The sequence below is a fragment of the Diorhabda sublineata genome, chromosome 3 (assembly GCF_026230105.1).
Source record: "Diorhabda sublineata isolate icDioSubl1.1 chromosome 3, icDioSubl1.1, whole genome shotgun sequence".
Lineage (NCBI taxonomy): Eukaryota > Metazoa > Arthropoda > Insecta > Coleoptera > Chrysomelidae > Diorhabda > Diorhabda sublineata.
The window spans coordinates 8,823,686-8,841,214 of NC_079476.1; the positions used below are offsets into that span (position 1 = coordinate 8,823,686).

General features: G+C 32.7%; 1 protein-coding gene across 1 annotated transcript; it reads right to left on the reverse strand.

Annotated features, from left to right (window-relative positions):
* Positions 1 to 9,670: 9,670 nt before the first annotated feature.
* On the reverse strand, positions 9,671 to 16,845 carry LOC130441218 (high-affinity zinc uptake system protein ZnuA-like). The gene is made up of 2 exons (XM_056774793.1): positions 16,760 to 16,845; positions 9,671 to 10,361 (listed from the first exon to the last, which is right to left on the reverse strand). The coding sequence occupies exons 1-2, from the start codon at positions 16,831 to 16,833 to the stop codon at positions 9,671 to 9,673; spliced, it is 765 nt and encodes a 254-aa protein (XP_056630771.1). The 5' UTR covers positions 16,834 to 16,845.
* Positions 16,846 to 17,529: the final 684 nt, after the last annotated feature.

Sequence of the window (17,529 nt, forward strand, 5' to 3'; positions counted from 1 at the left end):
ATTAGTGATGTTGGTGAACTGTATCGGTTACTGTATAAGATTTTTTTAAAATAAAAGTACAGTTGACGTAATTACAACATGTATTGAAGATAGAAGAATTTTTTTGTAGTTTATGAAACTTGTAGCGTTTTAACCTATTAGAATTATTTGTTTTCGCAGTAATATCTTTTTACATTCAAAAATGACAACAGTAATATTCAAATAACCCCCCATATGCTGAAATATGCAATTGTAAACTGTATAACTAGCTTTGTTCGTGGATCAATTTAGAATCCATCTCGAATCAGTTGGTAACCAATTAAAGATCGCTATTATGGAGAGTAGAGGTAAGGAGGACCATCTCATATGGGGGCTTACCTTAAAAACTGTCCGGTTGTAGACGGTAAATTATAATTCAAATTTTGACCAGAATGGCGCTCCTGTCGGACGAGATATCATATGAACTTAGTTATTTTAGGTAGAGTGAAGTATGCAGTGTTAAGTCGTTAATTAAATATTGGTATACAAAATCTAAACTATTCACGTAGTACAAAATAATTTTGTAAATATAACATAGAAAAGCTAGTTTGAGATAACCCTGAGTGTTAATGAAAGTGAATTTATAGAAAGAAAGTGTCAATTACCACTTCTTTCTTTCTCTGTCCTTATTCTTGAATTTCTAGCGCTTTATTAAAAATTTACACACATCCGATAGTAACGCCTCCCTAACGTAAAGAATTTGATGGACACTTTCTGTAGCACAGAGATGGTTCTCCTTACATCTACCCTCCATAGATAGCTATAATGCTTATACTTGATTATGAACCCATTCAGGATGTTTTACCGCGAATGATTTAGAGACAAGGTGGTGGTTAATCTGGATTAGGGATCACGACCACAAGTAGTTTATGTATCAGACTTGTCGTTCGTCGTTTCTTTTAAATGTTTTGTGGTTTCTGTATTGATTATAACCTTAGAAAACTTTTTATAAAAAATCAGTTTAAAATAACTGATTTTTTTTATTAAGAGACCTAAAATCAAGACAAACCATTACGTTTACACTATAGAAATAAAATACATAAATGTTTGAAGCGATTGTAAAAGAAATGAAGTCAAGATTTTTTAATATGTTGAACAGTATATTTATTAATAACAATGAAATTAAAAACAATGAAATTTGTTATTCTCACAGAAATATCTGAAGATAATCGAGAGATAAATACTGAGAACTATACTCGGACCAAATATTACAGGAGATGAAGGAAGAAGTTTAACCCTTAACTGCATCGCTACTGACAACTGTTGGCTTGTGTAAGAATTTCATTGTGTTGTATGGCTGAGACAACAAGTACCTATTAGAAGATAATATAAAATTTTACCATTTATTTCTATGACAGAAAATTTATAACCTTAAATGTGCACAATTATGTATGTTATGATGTACCGATTTTTTTGAAGTACTTTTAAGAGTAATTTCTGCTGTGTAAAATCATAAAAGTGAATATCAAAAATTATTTTTCTGGTATTTGAGGTATGTAGTTTAGTTGTATTTATTTAGTTTTACCGTTTGTTATCAAGAAATTTCTAAAAATTAAAGGATGGAAACAAGCCCTAGGAGAGAAAGATGTGTGTCGCTTATCAGATATGTCTTAGAGGAGTGAAGATGAATTATCGCAATTCATGAACGGTTCAGATTATGAAATGATTGAACTTTCAGATGAAGTTTTATTTGAAAAAATTGGTGAAGTCCAAAATCGAATAGAAGATTACACTTCAAAGGTTCCGGCTGACTTGTCTAGCACTTCAAAAATTTCAAATTGTCTTCCTAGCACTTACAGCTGACGTTCCTAGCACGTCAAAAATTACTGCATCAAAAATTTCTGCAAAACAAAAATCCAATATTCCTCAAAATCACATTTTACTCTAAAATTAAAAAACCAACAATGAATAGAAAGAAAGCATTAGAGGTGCAAATTCGTTGGAGAAAAGAATCTTTGATAATTTTAGACGATAATAAAAAATTTAAAGGAAATTCAAATATTCCGAATGATTTGTTACAGTTACAGCATCCATATAATTTTTTCAAATACTTTTTTAAAGATGATTTGATGAACCTAATAGTACAACGGTTTATATTATATTCAGTACAAAAAGACCCTAATAAAAGATCAAAAATTTTGTTAAATTCGCTGTAAAAATACATAGGAATTCTTATATTTTCATCTGTGGCAAATGTTTCGTGCATTAGAGATATCTAGCACCCGATCTTGGGTAACGATATGGAGAAAGCAACTATGGAAATTAACAAGTGTGAAGCTATTTGTTCTGTTCTTCATTTCAAAGATAACACTAACAATTTACAAGCTAATGATCCTTCTATAGATAAACTGTTCAAATTGCGTCCTATCATAGACCATGTGAATAATAAATTTTCTAGTGTACCCATGGGTGAGAGAGAGTCTTTCATTTGATGAACAAATTTGTACAACTAAAATAAGACATTCGTTACGACAATACAATCCTCGAAAACCCAAAAAATGGGGCTACAAATTATTTGTTTTATGTGATAACAATGGTTTCGCTTACAATTGGAAATCTACTCAGGACAAGAAAACGTAATTATTGATGGAGAGACAGATATGGGAGCAAACCCTAATATTGTTATTCATTTGATTATAGGTATCCCAAAAAATTGTCGATATACCGCAGGGGAAGTGTGGGATCAGTGTTACTTTTTTTTTTAATTTGCATTATTCAAAAACCCAAGATCGGGTGCTAGATATCTCTAATGCACGAAACATTTGCCACAGATGAAAATATAAGAATTCCTATGTATTTTTACAGCGAATTTAACAAAATTTTTGATCTTTTATTAGGGTCTTTTTGTACTGAATATAATATAAACCGTTGTACTATTAGGTTCATCAAATCATCTTTAAAAAAGTATTTGAAAAAATTATATGGATGCTGTAACTGTAACAAATCATTCGGAATATTTGAATTTCCTTTAAATTTTTTATTATCGTCTAAAATTATCAAAGATTCTTTTCTCCAACGAATTTGCACCTCTAATGCTTTCTTTCTATTCATTGTTGGTTTTTTAATTTTAGAGTAAAATGTGATTTTGAGGAATATTGGATTTTTGTTTTGCAGAAATTTTTGATGCAGTAATTTTTGACGTGCTAGGAACGTCAGCTGTAACTTTTGAAGTGCTAGGAAGACAATTTGAAATTTTTGAAGTGCTAGACAAGTCAGCCGGAACCTTTGAAGTGTAATCTTCTATTCGATTTTGGACTTCACCAATTTTTTCAAATAAAACTTCATCTGAAAGTTCAATCATTTCATAATCTGAACCGTTCATGAATTGCGATAATTCATCTTCACTCCTCTAAGACATATCTGATAAGCGACACACATCTTTCTCTCCTAGGGCTTGTTTCCATCCTTTAATTTTTAGAAATTTCTTGATAACAAACGGTAAAACTAAATAAATACAACTAAACTACATACCTCAAATACCAGAAAAATAATTTTTGATATTCACTTTTATGATTTTACACAGCAGAAATTACTCTTAAAAGTACTTCAAAAAAATCGGTACATCATAACATACATAATTGTGCACATTTAAGGTTATAAATTTTCTGTCATAGAAATAAATGGTAAAATTTTATATTATCTTCTAATAGGTACTTGTTGTCTCAGCCATACAACACAATGAAATTCTTACACAAGCCAACAGTTGTCAGTAGCGATGCAGTTAAGGGTTAAACTTCTTCCTTCATCTCCTGTAATATTTGGTCCGAGTATAGTTCTCAGTATTTATCTCTCGATTATCTTCAGATATTTCTGTGAGAATAACAAATTTCATTGTTTTTAATTTCATTGTTATTAATAAATATACTGTTCAACATATTAAAAAATCTTGACTTCATTTCTTTTACAATCTCTTCAAACATTTATGTATTTTATTTCTATAGTGTAAACGTAATGGTTTGTCTTGATTTTAGGTCTCTTAATAAAAAAAAATCAGTTATTTTAAACTGATTTTTTATAAAAAGTTTTCTAAGATTATATTCAATACAGAAACCACAAAACATTTAAAAGAAACGACGAACGACAAGTCTGATACATAAACTACTTGTGGTCGTGATCCCTAATCCAGATGAACCACCACCTTGTCTCTAAATCATCATATTTATAATTTTTAAAAGTTCCTCAGGATGTTATGTTTTGATATTTTAATTTTAGATTATGAGTTTATTACTTTTAGTGATTTTTTCAAATAAATAGATGTACAGGTATTTTTATTAATTGCTTAGAATGAGATACTTTGATTTTTTTGTAGTTTTATGTTTAAGTTTAATAAAATGACGTTTTTTTGTTTGAATAAACAGAGTATGATTATTCAAACGGAATGTAAGAATAAATTTTTTAATTAAAAACAAAAACCAAGCTCAGAATGTGATATTTTGTTTCCTGTATTTCAAAGTTGATTACAATGACTGAAAAGATTTTTTTAGTTCCAATATGTATACCTAGTCTTACAAAAATATAGGTGGGTATAATAAACGGATGTGAAATCAGTTATGGAAACATACGAGGATATATTGAAAAATTCTTAGCCTACTATAGAACCAAAGAAAATTTTAATCTACATATTCTCCTCTTAATTGGATACATTTATAACAGAGGACCTGCAACGTCTCAAAAAAAATGTTTCTTCTTGCTCTGCAAACCAGACCACCACAGCTTTTACCTCCTCGTTGGAAGAAAATTTACGACCTTTTAAACTTTTTTTCAATTGCCAAATCTGATGAATAAGGAGGGCGTTCTAGTAATTCAAACCCTAATTCATGAATTTTTTGCATAGCAGCATGAGATTTGTGTGCAGGAGCGTTGTCCTGCGAAAGAAAAACACCTTTGGATACCTATCCGCGTCTTTTCTATTCAATTTTTTCCCCAAAAAGCTGAAGCAATAACTTTTCCAGCAGATTTTTGGACATGAAAGTTTTTGGGTCTTGGAGAACCAGAGTGTCGCCATTCCATCGATTGTTGCTTTGTTTCTGGACCGTAGAAATGTACCCAAGTCTCATCCATAGCAACAATTCGATTTAAGAAGTCTACATCGTTTTCAAATCGAGCACAGATCGAACTCGATGCTTCTATCCTTGAACGCTTTTGGTAAATATTTAAACATTTGGGGATCCATTTTGCAGCAATTTTTCTCATATCCAAATTGACGTAACTATATGATGAACGCGTTCGTATGAAATATTCAATGCTTCAGATGTCCGTTTTAGCCCAATTAGACGGTCTGATAAAATCATGTCATGAACTGCATCGATATTTTCGGGGACTGACACAGAAACTGGCCTTCCCGATCGGTCATCATCTTCAATAGAAAATTTACCTCTTTTAAAGCTTGCAGTCCAATTTTTCACGGTCGCATACGACTAACATTGTTCACCAAGAGTATTAAGCATATCTTCGTAAATCTGCTTACCTCTTGACCCTTTTAAATACAGGAACTTGATTATGGCTTTACACTGACACTTCTAATAAGTTATTGTTCGTTGCTATGGTAACGCAACATTTTGTTTATGCATGGAACTGGTCTAGGCTATCTAGATATCAATACATCCTCTTACATTCTTATTGAAAATTTATAATTTTTATTCCCTTTAATTATGTTTTTATTCTCAATTTAATTTGATATTCCACTCTCATCGGTCGATAACTGATCAACTATAAATCGATCAGTTATCCCCGCCCGTTCTCACGTCTCATCCAGCAAACAACAAGGAGTAGGGATGAGGACCGAGTCTGTCTAACTCACTATACAGTTTGCGGCCATTTATTTTTTCTGTACAGCTCTTATGTTAATTTTACGCTCATCGTAAATTTATCATTAATTTCCAGTATAATAATTATTTATTCACAATTTATTAATAACTGAAAAGACATTTTGTAGTCACCTGTAAATAAACACGTGTTTATATCTGCCGCTAACAATTGCTATTATCGTACCTGTACATATTGTACTTTACATTTTTTGCAAATAGTTTTGACTCAAATCAGAAATCAGAAACGAGGTGTATATGTTTGATAAATATACATGTTCTACTATTGTGAAAGGTAAGCAAACGAATATTAAGTCACAGTGTTTCACCAATAAGTAATTTAACTTGATTTATTTATATGTTATATGTACTGTCAGCAATGCCAGCAAGACCTGAAGGGACCATAGCAAGATATAAGACCACGAATATTGTGCTGGTTATTGGACAATTTTATGTGGCATGTTTTCGCAGAATTAATAGTGAAAATATGAATAATTATTCTTGATGTTTACATAGCTATCAAGCATTGTAATTTGAAATATATTTGTTACTCTAATAAAGAATAATTTATTAACCTTAATAAACCAAACTTCCATTGTCTACAACGCTTTCGATTATAAGTACATCCCTACAAACTTATTGTGAAGTAGTTATTTCTATTGATCTAGAAAAATATTTCCTAGATATAATTCATATGGCCGAAAACGTTTGCCAGGTCAGTTAAGATAATATCGTAATACATTGTATCAACTATACCAAATAAAAATAACGAGCAACTTTAAAAAGTTTTAAAATCAAGATTGGGGCTGACCGTTTGACTTACCTTGATTTTGCATATTAATTTCCATTATTGTCCTATCAACCGTTATCCATGTGAACATGAATATATATTTCTTCTGTCTATCTATTTTACGTACTAATGTATCAGCTTGGTAGGGTTTTTGTTACTTTCCTTCACAATGCCACATCTGTTTTTGACCACAGAATATGCCAACATTATTTTTGTTTATGGGTTCTGTAATGGTAATGGTGGAACTAACTGCTGCTAAAGAATATCGCAGGAAATTTTCTGATCTTCAATTTCTCAGCCATCTAATATTTGGGCCAGTTTTAAATTATTTGCTTTAAAATGGTACTTTTCCTATTGTATTCTGAATAATCTGCTACCTTTTGCTGTATTAATTCTAATGTCGCAGCCCTGCTCTTATATAGTGCCAGCTTGCAAAAAATTATAGAAATTAATATGAGTTCCTATGTTTTTGTTTCAAATGCACTTGTTTGTCTTTTTTCATTGTCACTGGGAGTAAATTTTGATAGAGCCATTCGAATTTCTTTTTTCAAAGTTAAGCTTTGCTCTATACCTACTTGGATTTCATCACTGCAACAGCAGAAAAAACATACTCGCAAAGGTAAGAACTGGCAAACAGAATAACAGCACGCAAAGCCTTCTGGCTCAACACTGGAAATTCAGTTTCAATACCAATTCAAAACTGAAACAGGGATTGGGACTGAAATTTTGATTTCAGTGACAAGTCCGTTATATGTCGATCAGCTGTTCTGCTTCTTCATTACTGAAGTGTTCAGGCATTTCAGTTTGAAAAAGGTTGTTTACCCATTGCTGCGCTTTGATTTCATCTTTTGGTAGGTAGTCTTCAAAATAAGCCGACAATTTAGAAAAGTGCTTAGAGAACATTTTTTTTCATTTCTTTTTTTCAGGGTTAAATTGTTTTCTTGTAGGAGCTGGTTCAAAAATGAAAACCTCGAACCATCTCCTTTCTTCAAACTTTTTTCCCAAAGCATGAGTTTCTTCTTGAATGCTTCAACTTTACTAAACTTTTGAAAAAAATCTGTATTGATCCCCTGCAAAGATTTGTTAAGAATCTTCAAACGTTCAAAAATATCTGTCAGGAACGCCAGTTTAAGAAGAAAACTTTCATCAATAATCTTATCAGCAAGAAAATTATTTTCTTTATTCAGAAACATGTGGATTTCGTTTCTGAGTTCATCACATAATTTAGAAAAAAAAACGAACCTTCATTCGCCTGGTTTTGATTAAGTTTACTACTTGTATCACGGTTTTTAAAGCTGAACTTAACTCTGGGCTGAATTTTCCCACTGCCAGAGCTTCACGGTGTATAATACAGTGTGTTCAAACAGTATTTGGGGCTTTTGCTTGAATGCGAGATTGTAGGCTTTGGTAGTGGCTTGACATTGACCGGCCTCCATCAGTACACACCTCAAAACAGTTTTCCCAGTTCATATTATTCTCTGCAATAAAACCGTCAACAATATCAATCAATTTTGTACCAGAGGTGCCTTCTTCAATTTCCTTACCAAACAATAAGTCTTCTAACAACTGTTTTTCATTAATGTTGCAAATCAAATGAGCGTTTTTGTGACCATCAGTTGCATTGTCTAATTGAATTCCGAACTCTTTACCTCTCGAACTATTTATATAAGTTGATTGATAATATCCTCAGATATGTTTCCCTGCATCCTCACTGATCATTATCTTTGCCACGTCAACAGCAGCAGGTAAAATCAGCTATTCCGCAATTGTGTGAGGTTTTTTGCATCTTGCAATGCGATGTACCACTCTGTATGAAGCTAAAAGAGCATCACCGTTAGCTTTGAAATGCTTAGAAAAAGAAGACTTCTGTTTTACTGCCTCAGTTTGTCTTCTTTGAAAAAACTCTCTTAGTTTCCCAATCATTTTTGGGTGTACAGTTTCTAAATATCGTTTTAGTTTGCTAGGCAGTATACATTCAACAGCCAAAACTTTTATGAAAACAGCACATTGTGGGCATTCTTCATTATTCATTTCAATATAAGAAAAACCAAAATCTACATACTTATGGTTATATTTCCTATATTTTGGTTTATGGCTTCCCTCAGTTGTCTCAGCAGTATCGACATAGCTCTTCGCAGAAGTGGATACGGACGCAATATTTGGCTTACTTCATTTTTCAGTTTTATTTGACGATAATACGGAAATACACGAAGTTACTTTCGTTGCTTAGCAGTGAGATACAAGAATAGAATGACGTACTCACCGCGATTAAATGCTGCGCTGCTGCTGCGCGTTGAATACAGAAAGCTGGGCTGGAGAGGGAAGTGGATTAGTAGCAGGATTGCCAATCGGTGGGTAATTTCAGTGGCTGCGGGTAAAACGGTGGGTAATCAACAAGGTAGGGTAACCGTGGGTAATAATTATTTAGTTTTGAGTAAAAACTAATCTATACACATTACACTTGGCAACCCTAATGCTGCGGCCGACTACGAGCTGGCAACCATTTTTATTTTGATTTGTGACACAATTTTCTTTCAAATGCTGTAAGATTGACTAAAAAAACATATAGCTGCAAGTCATATTAGTATATTAATGATATTAAAATTAATTACAGGTAATTGCGGCTAATTTTCTAGTAATTTCTAAAATTACTAGAGACAACCAAACAACAGAACTGTCTCGAGGAACGACACTAAGATGGGCTTCGTTTGGTAAATTGCGAGATGTGTTCAAAGGAGATGTGCCAATCGGCCTTAAGACAAGACAATTTTTACAAGGCAACCTATCCTCAATCCATTCCATCATCCTCAAGATTCCTTTAAAATTGATTTCATCAAAAAAACAGATACCTGCAAGATCAAGAAGTGGGATCTTAGACTAATATAAATACAGTTGAGTCACCTTAAATTAAACTATTGAATAAGTCTTCCATTCATATTTGTGGTTTATTCTTTGTTTCAACTGATGTATAAATCATAAATTCGAAGGTTTTTCAAAGTTCGTTAGATGGAGTGAAGAAAAATAAAACACAAAATAGATTTTTTTGTTTATATTCTTCTTAATAACTACTGGTACTTTTTTTATCATTACTTTTGTATAAAATTACTTGTTTCGAACGCTCCTCTCCATAATTTCTATAATTGTCTAATTGAATATCATTATCTTCTTTATCTTCATCTAATTTATAATTTTCATAAGGTTCTTCAAAATATTCTTTATAATTTGTCAATGTTTTCGCGATTTCTTTTGTGAAAGGCGAATTGTACTCATGATATGACGATGTAGTAACATCGTAAGGATCACTTTCTTGCACCCTGTAACTTCCTCTAATGTTTATTTTGTCTCCAGGTTTAGTAGCGAGTGGATTTATTTCAGTGATTTCGATATGTTCCGTTTTTAAGGACGATTTTAATTGATTACGGTTTGAAGATTTCAGAGTATTTTGTACTTTCCGATCATCTAACTTTTCAATCTGGCTATTAAGACTATTGTCTTTAATGATGAGAGCTTTGTGTGCACTGAATGGCTTGTCATGTGTCCCTTTTTGATGATGTTTCTCGTCATAATGATCCGGTTTATGCTGTTCGATATGTTTATGATCATGCTTGTGGCTGTGTTCATGATTGTGTTTATGAATAACAACTTGTTTTTTTCCACCTTCAACTACATGAGGTTTTTTATGTACTATTACCTTATGCTTATCGTTGTGTTTGTGAATTATATGCGGTACGTGGATTTTGATGTGAACACTGAAAAAAAATCAATGATTTCATTTAAGCATATAATAAAAGCTGTAGTATAAGGGTTGCTAATTAAATTTTAAGATATGGCAACACTTTTGTGAATATGTCAAATATGACATTGCCATCAAAGAGTTTGACATTTGGTGGACGTACTCGTACGAGTGCTATTTGAGTTGTTTACAGATACTAGTTCAAAAAATGAAATTAAATCCAAAATCGGCTATTGTGTCAAAAAACATCGATACTGTGCGTGACTGGTATTGATATCTTCATTTGACATACCGTGAGATTGAGGAATTCTTGGTCATTAGTTCCACTTGCACACATTCAATATTACATGAACATCTAGCTGTTCAAAAATATTTAATCGCTTTGAATACCGCATATTTTGACAATCGCTCAAAAATAGCTCGTGTCAATTGGTGCAAAGAAGTGTTGAAAAAATTCAATCGAGGTTCTCCAAAAGACGTCGAGAAGATCTTGACAGGCGAAGATCTATGCATATGAACCCCTTGGATATGTCGCCACCGTTCCATTAGAGCAACGTAGAAAGGTCACCAGGATTTTTTTGCCAGAAATTTTCTAAAAATTCAGGGCAATCAATTGCAGAAGACGAATTATTCTTTACCACGACAATGCGAACTCTCACACATCAGTTCAAACAAAAACGTTTTTGAGAAGTCAAAACATCGAATTGATGGGTAATCCGCTGTAAAGCCCTTGTTTGGTACCCCATGATTTCTTTTTATTACCGCAGATTAAAAATAAATTGAGAGGTCTACGTTTCTATACATCTGAAGAAGCGGTTGATGCGTTCACATGTTTTTGAGGTACACCAACTGAAATGGAACAATGGTTCGACAATTAGTTCAAACGTATTCTAAAGCTTATTGGTCTTAATGGAAGATATTTTGAAAAACAATTAAGCCATATGCAGTTATACATATTTGTTATTATCTGTAAACCTAAGTAGCAACCTTCGTACCAAGGGGGACCAGGAAGTAATAATGTGATCACATTTTATATCAACAAAATTTTGTTAATTGTTAATGCCAAGCTGATAAAAATCAATTGGCTATAGAATAAGTATCTCGATCGGTATTTTGAACATCATTCAAATTCTTAAATTTTGCCATTAAGAAAATTATTTGACTATTGAAATAAATGGAAATCGATTTCAGGCGACTATGGTGGGTAAGGCAATACCTCATACTCCAACTCATGAATGCATCTTACAAAGTATGCACTGTCTTGCATTATCGTGTAGTAGAATAACGCGTTTTCTTTTGACAATCGCCGGATACTTTTTGGTTGAAGATTGGTTCACTGGTTTCAATGTTCACAATTAGGATCTGAATTAATGGTTTGTTCAGGTTTGTTCACTTCAAAAAGAATTTTAACGTATACTCTATAAAACACACATAAACTTTTTGGGGCTTTTCAGTACTTTTTTTGAATTCTCTTGGACAGAATCACTGCTTTTTTTTGGACTATCAAATAAGACCCATTTCTCGTCTACAGTGTTTAAGTGCGTGAAAACTGTATAGTGTATTTTAAGCAAAACGTTACATGTGAAGGATCGGTTGGCTTTTTTTCTTTTCATACAGATTTTCTGCCCTTAATATGTCGTTGATCTTTCTGATGGATAGAAATCAGATATAGATAGAACAATATTACTGAATCAGAGCTTAAAGAACCATTTTTGTCATTTATGAACTAGATGTGCACTTGAATAAACATCGCAAATATTTTTAGTCGCAACTGTGAGTTACTAGCCTTACGGTATATGATGAAGGGTATTCTCTTCTGGTATTTGGTTGTCCTTTTCACTACAAATTGCAAAAATTCTAATATTTATTCATTTAGACGTGAATTGCATAAAAGATCTTTTATACGACTTACAAAGTGCACTATATAATAATATATTTCTACATAGGTCAAGCATTAATTAGTTCAAAGTTAGTTAAAGGAAGTAAACGAAAAAATGAGATTCTTGTTGCAAGGTGCTGACCAGTGACTTATACGAAAGTAAAAGATAACTAAGAATTTAATTGTCCATTGCTATACGCAATAATTTTAGATAAGGCTGTAATAGAAATCAAACTCTGTTTAAGAAATTAGGAAGTAAGGCAGTGGAAAATGGGCGAAGAAATAGAAATATGCTACGGTAATGACAAAATCTCGAACTCTACACTCAAAAAATACAGTATGAACACAATAAAGGTATGAAATACCCAAAGAAATAAGAATGAAAATTTATAAAAGAGTAGCTATAATCATACTAACATCTTGGTCCGAAACATGGACAACCACCTAAAGATGCTGGAAAAAGATACAAACAAAGGAAATGAGAGTCCTTCGGGAAATTGGCACTATTAGACTACATCAGAAATGAACCATACAGATAAGAAGAATATTAGAAGCAGAACAATATGAGAGAAATAGAAGAAGACCAGGAAAGACCTGGTTGGACGAAATCAACAATAACTGACAAGAGAAGGAATAAACTATATTAGATAAGACTACAAACAAGAACCGAAAGAAATAGCAAAACTTTTGGAGGAAAGACTCGATATAAAAAGAAATTCAATCCCATGTTTTATACCACCCGTAAGGGTAGATAGGGAATAAGTAAGAATTTATTTCAATTGAATTAGACTTTTTAAGACTCATGCTAAAAACTGAAAAGTCTGAACCTATTGAAGGTTCTAGCATCTCAGTATCAATTCTGACTGTTTCTCTGGAAATGTATGGTAGGAATGTTATAGTTGCTGGTTGACTTTTGCATTGATTTTGTTAATTGGTACCCCGAATATCTATTAGAGCAATTTTAGTTTCGAGTGCCTTCGAGTGGTTCACAGATGGATTTTTTAATGGCAACGTATTTTTGACACGGGTGATGGTTTGAGTCTCGTTGTAAATAGCGGACGATGTGAATCGGTTTTCTATGAGCAATGAATCCAAGTTGCCTTTTTTGCGTGTCAGTAAAACATCGAGGAGTGCCAGTTTGTTGTTGCCCTCGACCTCTATTGTAAATTGCATATTTTGGTAGATATTATTATGTGTGTAAGAAATTCCCGAAGTTTATCTGGTTCGTGACTCCACACGAACGTTTCGTCAACATTCCGAAACCACATTTTTGGCTTGAAAGGGGCACTATTTAAGGCTTGTACGAACTTCTCCAGGAAAAAATTTGCCACTACTGGACTTCCCATTGAAGTTCCTTCGTTATGTTCGTAAATCTCGTTGCTATATTTGTAGTAGTATGTAGTATAGAGGTACCACGTCGAAGCTCACTCATATGTCTTTTTCTTCGAGCTAGGTCTTCGTGCAGAATCTCCTTAGGTACACACTGTCTAACTCCTGTTTCATTTGCGTAGGCGTTCACAATTCTTGAGATTTTAGTGAGAATATTTCAACGCATATACAAATATATATATATAGGCTAGGCTATATATATATATATATATATATATATATATATATATATATATATATATATATATATATATAGCCTAGCAACAAATATATACTGAGCGTATACAATACAATAACGGTTTTAGCACTGACGTATGGAAGTGAAACGTGGTTAACAAAAAATATATAATAAAGTAAACGCAATCGAGATGAAATACTTACGAAAAATAGAAAGAAACCAAATTATAAGAAACAACTTACAACAAGAAACAATAAAAAAAAATGATTAAGAATATCTTAAACTGCTTTGGACATTTAATTAGAATGGAACAAGATTGAATAATAATAAGGATATGGAAAGCAAGAACTATAGTAAGAAGTAGAAAGGGCAGACCAAGAAAAATACATAACGACCGAATAGCAGACTTATAGGGAAACAAAGGTAACAGAGAATAGATCAAATGATGATACTAGCACAGAGCAGGAAAATATGTAGGAAGTGGGTAAATGGATAATTAATATCTTTCCGATACCCTTGAGAGAGTAAAAGGAAAAATGGAAAAAAGAAGAAAAACTCTCCGGTGATAAATTATGCTTGATAACATTAGATACTCATATAATTTCTGGTGCTGTACATAAAATTAATCTCCACTATTTACTCTTCGATCTTACTGGTTTCCTGTAACTTTGTAACCTGGTAAAGAGTCCAGCAGTCACAATTTCTGAAGAAAATATTTTCTATATCAGGGTCATTCCTAAAATATACTATATCCCACATGAAAATGTCGCTATTCTACCTGAAAAATCAGCCAATCTATTCGAATTCATGTTTTTCCGTACAAAATTCATGATAATTAGGTATAAACTTGAATTGAAATAATCGTTCAAGTTGAGTTTAACAGTCAGCAGCCGCTAAACATATTTATGTTGTCATTTAGACAAGATGAAGATGTAAATAGACTCTATAGTATTACAGATTTAATAGGAATCAGTAACAAAATTCAACCAATTTAAAAATTAAAATTCATTCTCCAATGTAGAAGATACCAGGGCTATCAAAACACACAAGGTTTGAGAATTAACCAAGATGTGTCAAATATACTGGATAAAATTTAAACAAAGATTGTACAAAGCCAAAAACTGTAGAGTTGAAGATCATTTTTTGTTAACTATTAACAAATACAAAAATTGGAGCTAATAATATGAAGAAACCATGTTTACTTAGACAACCTGTACAACAAGTATAACAGGTAAGAACTGCGTGACTCGTTTCTGAAACATATTTTACTCAAAAATTATAAAATGCATCGAGAGGTGGAAGTGCCATAAAGGATTATATCTTACATGATTAACAAATAGAATATAAGACCAAAAAAATCCTAGCTAGCTCTATAAGTGTGAGGATTCGTACAATTAGATTACTTTAGTCTCTACCTATTGCATCAATGAAGAAAAATCAATATACATATCTCTTGTCTAAACTGAGAAACAAATTTATTATTGGTGGTGACTGTAGCAGGTAACGAAGACATTTTTTACGATCATTGAAAACTGCAATGGAGAATACGCAAACGAGTCGCTATCAATGGATACCATGGTATGTAGTGTCAAATATCGGGGGTCGGATAGACTGTTTGTTTCTGGGACGATATTTTCTATGTGCCGAAAAAGGCTTATTTGAAGATGAGCTGGGGCGTGTTACGGGTGCAGGGCATTGTAATGTCTTCAAAATCGTCCTCCAAGACACGAAGGAATCGGAAATGATATGTGTCTTACAAGCAAATGAAAAGAGGAGAAAAATAACCAGTAATGTACTCGAGCTGCTAGTTCGAGTAGAAAACGGAGGCAAAAGCTAGATCGGAAGAATAGGATTGCTAGGCAAGAGCTTCTCAAAGCTCGTAGCAAAAATTTTCTGCTGGAAACAGTTAGGGGAGGACAAAAATAGGGATTTTTGAGAATTAGAATGATGTTAGATCAAGGCTTTAGTACTACCAGGAAGCGAACTAGGACGTGTCCTATAATTACTGTACACAAGTGCTATTCCAGGGCTAGAAAATTATACCATAGCTACCTTGGTCGACATTATCATTCTAGAAGTAGGAAAGAGTAACGAAGAAGCAATAGTTCACGTTAACTTTACAAACAAAAGAATAAATTAGTCAGCATAAATGATAACCTGTTTTCACACTTAACCACAGCAAAATACTGTAAGTATTACCTTAGATGCCAAATTTCGATGGAAAATGCATGTTGAAAAGAAAAGAACTTGGACTGAAATATGAAAATAATGTACTGGTTCATTGGAAGAAACTCAACTCAGTATCTATACAATACAGCTTAAGCTTTATAGGTAGATACTTTAGTCTGTATGGACCAATGGTATCCATGGTCAGACAAAGCAAGTAACTCATCCAAAGCAAGAAAACAAAGCACCGAGGAACATAGATACTATTCAAGACAAGACAATAAATCAGTCAAGAGTCATAAATAAAGACTCTATAACCATGTCAATGTCGAGGCCAACCTTTTGACAAGACTGGGTAAGGAAGAAGACTTAGGGGATCAAGCCTTATGAACAATGAACTTTTAAACTTTCGTGCAATCAACATTGAAGAACCTGAGGGACGCTGATAAGTATATCTTAGTTTAAAGCTTAAAACTCTATTAGGTAAAGTAAGAATTAAATTGTTCATTGGTCAATGTTAACCAGAGTGTAATAGAGCAAATGCTTTAAGAATGTCATATTAGAAAAATTTTATTTTAAAACTAAATAATTCAAGCGCCACCCCTCAATAACAATAATGGATAATAATCGGTTTGTACAGAAGTGCAGAGTCAATTTGATATTTGTTTCGTGAATACTTCAGAAATATTTTCTGATTTATTCGTTTAAGACACAATCGGTTTTCTGGATTTATTCATGTCTTTAGAAATTCCCATAATTCCCATTCCCATGAAATAAAAATAATAATAAAATATGCACTTACTGTTTTCCGTTGCTATATTCAAATTTTTGCACCAAATACACCAGAAATATCACGTGATATACTTTCATTTTCATTTACTGTCTACAACTATTCACTGCTCAGTGGTGAGTACCTATATAAAAACTTGAGTCATTGGTTTATTTATGGTATTTTAGGCTCGAAAAATGTGTTTTAAATGATTTATAATGTTATTGGGAACACGATTACAAAATAGCGTAATTCAATTACGATTTTGCGGTTAAATAGGCATACTGTTTCTAACCAGTAGGAAATGGTAATAATAATAACTTCCGCTAGAAAGAAAAATTATACAAAATGATTATGCGTGAGTTCAGTTACGCAAAGAAAACGTTATGGTAATTAAAAAACTTTAACACGAATTTAATAGTCCGAAATGTAAGGATCCATTCTTATATTTCGCCATTGATATTTAACTGATCAATGTTTTCTTAGATATCTACATGTCTAAAGGCGCAAGGAGAACGGTTTTGATTTTGTAGAATATCTTCAGAGCGGTCTAACATCTTGTTTGGAAGCTCTAACCTGAACCGAAGACTAGCCGGCGCTTTTAGTTTTTAATGAAACACAAACCAGCAAAATGTCTTTGGCGCTATTCTCATTTCCTATTATTAACCAGGTATTTTAAGTTTTAGTCGCCGATAATGAGAAATAAAATTCCCTCTGGTATACGAGGTATCTCTAATATATCTCTAGGTATCATCGACTTTTTTGTTGACATCGATAGCGCTACCTGAAACTTTTTTATACAG

What these genes read in the sequence shown, in the direction of transcription:
- LOC130441218 (XM_056774793.1), bottom strand. Translation starts at nt 16,833, where the DNA reads ATGAAAATGAAAGTATATCACGTGATATTTCTGGTGTATTTGGTGCAA. An exon ending in GAATATAGCAACGGAAAACA is followed by an intron (nt 10,362 to 16,759) that starts GTAAGTGCATAT and finishes ATTTTTTTTCAG; the next exon opens with TGTTCACATCAAAATCCACG.